We start from the raw sequence: 3476 nt of genomic DNA, 5'->3' as shown, positions 1-3476 counted from the left end.
AATTGAGATACTTAAAGAGAAAAGAATGTACATCACCTTTAAATATAGTTTAAAAAGATTTAACTGCCAAGTTTATAAACCAGTCCAAAAATTTGTCAAACACCTTTAAAAGCAAATGATAAAATTGGATACTAATAGATTTTAAAGCAAGAATTCAAAGATCAAAGAATTGTGTTTCTGAATGTTTACCAGAAATAATTTTAATTTTGTAACCAAAGAAATTTCTATGTAATTTTCTGTATACAAAATTTTCCCTTATGGATATTAAAAAGCTCCATTAATGTAGGAGAAGATTTCAATTTACAAGCGTGAGAGGGGATAAAGTATAGAGTTGGATCCCTGAGGCATGGAAGGGAATGGGGTCTGGAGCTGACCTGAAGTTGACAGCTAGCTCTTTCTTCCACTTTAGCACTCCTAAAGGGGTCCTAAGATTCATCTAGCTGCTTGACTGAAGTTGATGGAGGCTTTTTTCTTGTGTCCTATACTACTGATATTTCCATTCTTTTCTTCCATCACCTTCTGGCTGGCTTCCTGCTTTTTATGATATCACTGACAGTTGCCCTGTGTCCTTGGTTTTTTTCCCATATGCACTGGGCAAAAGCTTCTTTTTCTAGAGACAATTTACTCAGTCCCTGAAACTATTAGTGTAGTTTTGTAGGAGGAAGGCAAGGACATTTGTCCCAGAGGATAAAATATGTATGAACTTTTTAAAGGTGAGTATAAGCTCCAAGACAGAGAAAAAGGACAGGATGAACATTCCAGAGCAGAAAAGCAATAAGAACAAAGGCACTGAGGTATGAGACTGGCATGGCAATTTAACATAACATAAGATAGAATGTATTTAATAGTAGTGATAGTAATTTTAAAAAAGTGAACACATCAAGGTATAACTATATATTTTTACATAATTTACACATTTTATTTTTGGTCCTAAACTCATATATTTTATCTACTTAAACTTCAAGTTTCCAAGAGTGTTTGTTCTGGAATTTTCAAAACAATATGAAAAATAACCCACAAAAGAGTTGATAATAACAATGGGACACAAACATCATGAGGTCAGCAGCTATATGTGCCGAATAATCATTGTAATATATCAGGAGAATATATTCTTATGGCGGGATAAAAGTCTCTGAGCTGACTGGTAGGAAGCCAGCCTTCTTGGTATGGCTAAAACCACTTCACTGATGCATATCGTTAATCTTTCTAAAATAAAAAGTATAATAACTGATTTAAGGATATTGTGAATATAGAATGAAAGAGTAGGTAAGAGAAATTTTTAGGTGTGCAGGGAATAAATATGATTGTTGTTTAGCCCTGTATCCTCTATTGATTCATAGAAGATACTGCCATGCTATTTGGATTTACAAAGCAGAGGAAATATTCCATTATAATCTGCAAATGAAATAAAGGTAGGTAAATCACAGAAGACATCCTCTGTCAGATGAAACAATAGGTCTTAGGTTACAAAAGTGGAAAGAATACCCAAGCAGTAACATGAAAACAAGACATGCACAGTGATTCTAGAAACTGATTTGTTAGAATTTTAAACTTGTGGATATGGTATTTCTTTAAACAGATGTGTCTGAACTCTTATTGGCTTCCAGAGACATTGAACATCTTTGGAGAACACAGGACTTTCTTGATGGCATCTTTCATGTCTCTGTTCCTCAGACTGTAGATTATCGGGTTGAAAAGCGGGGCAAGAACAGCAAACATCAGTGCAATGGCCTTGTCCAGTATTGGTGGGAACGTAACAGAGAAGCGCAGGTACATGAGTGTCACACTGCCAAAAAACAGCAAGAAAATAGTAATGTGAGCCACACAAGTGGAGAATGCCTTCTGACGGCTTTCACCAGAGGGAATCCTCATGATCACAGTGATGATTCTTAAATAGGAAAGGGTAATGATAGAGACAGAAGTCAGAATGGAAATAGCATGTATCACATCTTCAACCAGAATCATGGATGTGTCTGTACAGGCCAAGCGCAACACAGGTTCGAAGTCACAGAAGAGTTGATGAATTTGGTTGGGGCCACAGAATGGAAGAGTAGACATCCATACAATCTCTGGCAGCAATATAAGAAAGCCAAAGATGCAAGATCCAATGGAGAGCTGGGTGCATAGTCGAGGGGTCATAATGATTGCGTAGCGCAGGGGGTTGCAGATGGCAACATACCTGTCGATGGCCATCGCCGTGAGGACTAGAGCTTCTGTGACCCCAAGTGAGTGGAAAAAATACATCTGCAGAAGGCAGCCAATGAAAGAAATGGTCTTCTGTTCACTGACCAGGTTAGACAGCATCTTGGGGATGGTCACTGTGGTGTACCAAATCTCCAGGAAGGAGAAGATGCTGATGAAGTTGTACATGGGGTTGTGGAGACGTGTATCTAGCTGGACAGCAAAGAAGATAACGAAATTTCCAACAATAATGAAAATATAAATAAAGAGCAAAGGAATGAAGAAGAAAAGGCTGCCATTCTCAAACTGAGGGAAATCAGAGAAATAAAACTCAGTCACCATTGTCAGATTCTCTTGATCCATGTTTTCAGCTGTTTCACTTTTTGGCTGATAGAATAAAATACAACAGTTAGAACTCTGTACATTCAAATAATAAATAGACACTTCCTTTTTAAGCAATTAAAACAGCCTTAAAATGAAATTTATCAAATAAAATATACTATGTGAGTTGCTTTGCAAGTTATAAAGTGAACCCGTTTAATTTGAAAATATGTTTTAGTAATTATTACAACTATGTTATCAACTATTCTGTTAGGTAAGCAAACAGTTTTACTAGTTGGACATATAAATTGGCACAAATTCTCCTGACTTTCACTTTGGAAATCTTTATTAAGAACTGTGAAACTGCTTAAAGTCACCTTTCACCATATAACCTAACAAAAATGCTTAAAATATTAAAAATTATGTACAAAAATATTGACTGAAACATTTATTATAATAGCAAATTAGAAACAACTTAAGTAGGCAGTCTTTTTTTAAGATGAAATATTGGAGACACAAAGTGAATTATGACAAATGATCTCATCTGTGGATAAGAATAAGATCATTTTAAAGTGGGCATCTCCAAAACTAGAGTGCAGGTGTCATCTTTGCTTGGTCAGCCTCATTATTAACAATCGAGTAAAAAGAAAAAGCCAAATATCGTGCTGAATTTCATTTACTTTAAAACACAACAGCTTAGACACAAGTGATACATCTGTGTGTGTAAATTAATCTTAATCTGTACTCCAAAGAGGGTTAGTTAATAGTTGAAGTCTAGTAATCTAGAAATCACACTATGGAAGTGGTTTGGTAACATTTGAAAGACTTTAATCAGCAGTCAACATTCAGAGGCAGTTTTGGCAAGATCTTCAAATATCCCTATCTGTATCCACACCGTAGGGCTTATTAAGTATCATAGAGCAGATGTTCTCGACTTTAGCACTAATGACATTGATAACTCTGTGCACTATGGA

At 35.8% G+C, this 3476-nt stretch overlaps 1 protein-coding gene across 1 annotated transcript; it reads right to left on the bottom strand.

Moving 5' to 3' along the window:
* Positions 1-1593: 1593 nt before the first annotated feature.
* LOC124251560 (olfactory receptor 6K3-like) lies at positions 1594-2544 on the bottom strand. The gene has a single exon (XM_046684446.1). It carries the CDS (start codon positions 2542-2544, stop codon positions 1594-1596), a length of 951 nt encoding a protein of 316 aa, XP_046540402.1.
* Between the last annotated feature and the right edge of the window lie 932 nt (positions 2545-3476).

Source organism: Equus quagga, chromosome 13, assembly GCF_021613505.1.
Source record: "Equus quagga isolate Etosha38 chromosome 13, UCLA_HA_Equagga_1.0, whole genome shotgun sequence".
NCBI classification, from domain to species: domain Eukaryota; kingdom Metazoa; phylum Chordata; class Mammalia; order Perissodactyla; family Equidae; genus Equus; species Equus quagga.
The sequence above is the reverse complement of the archived record's forward strand: the minus strand, read 5'-3'. Positions and strand labels throughout refer to the sequence as shown.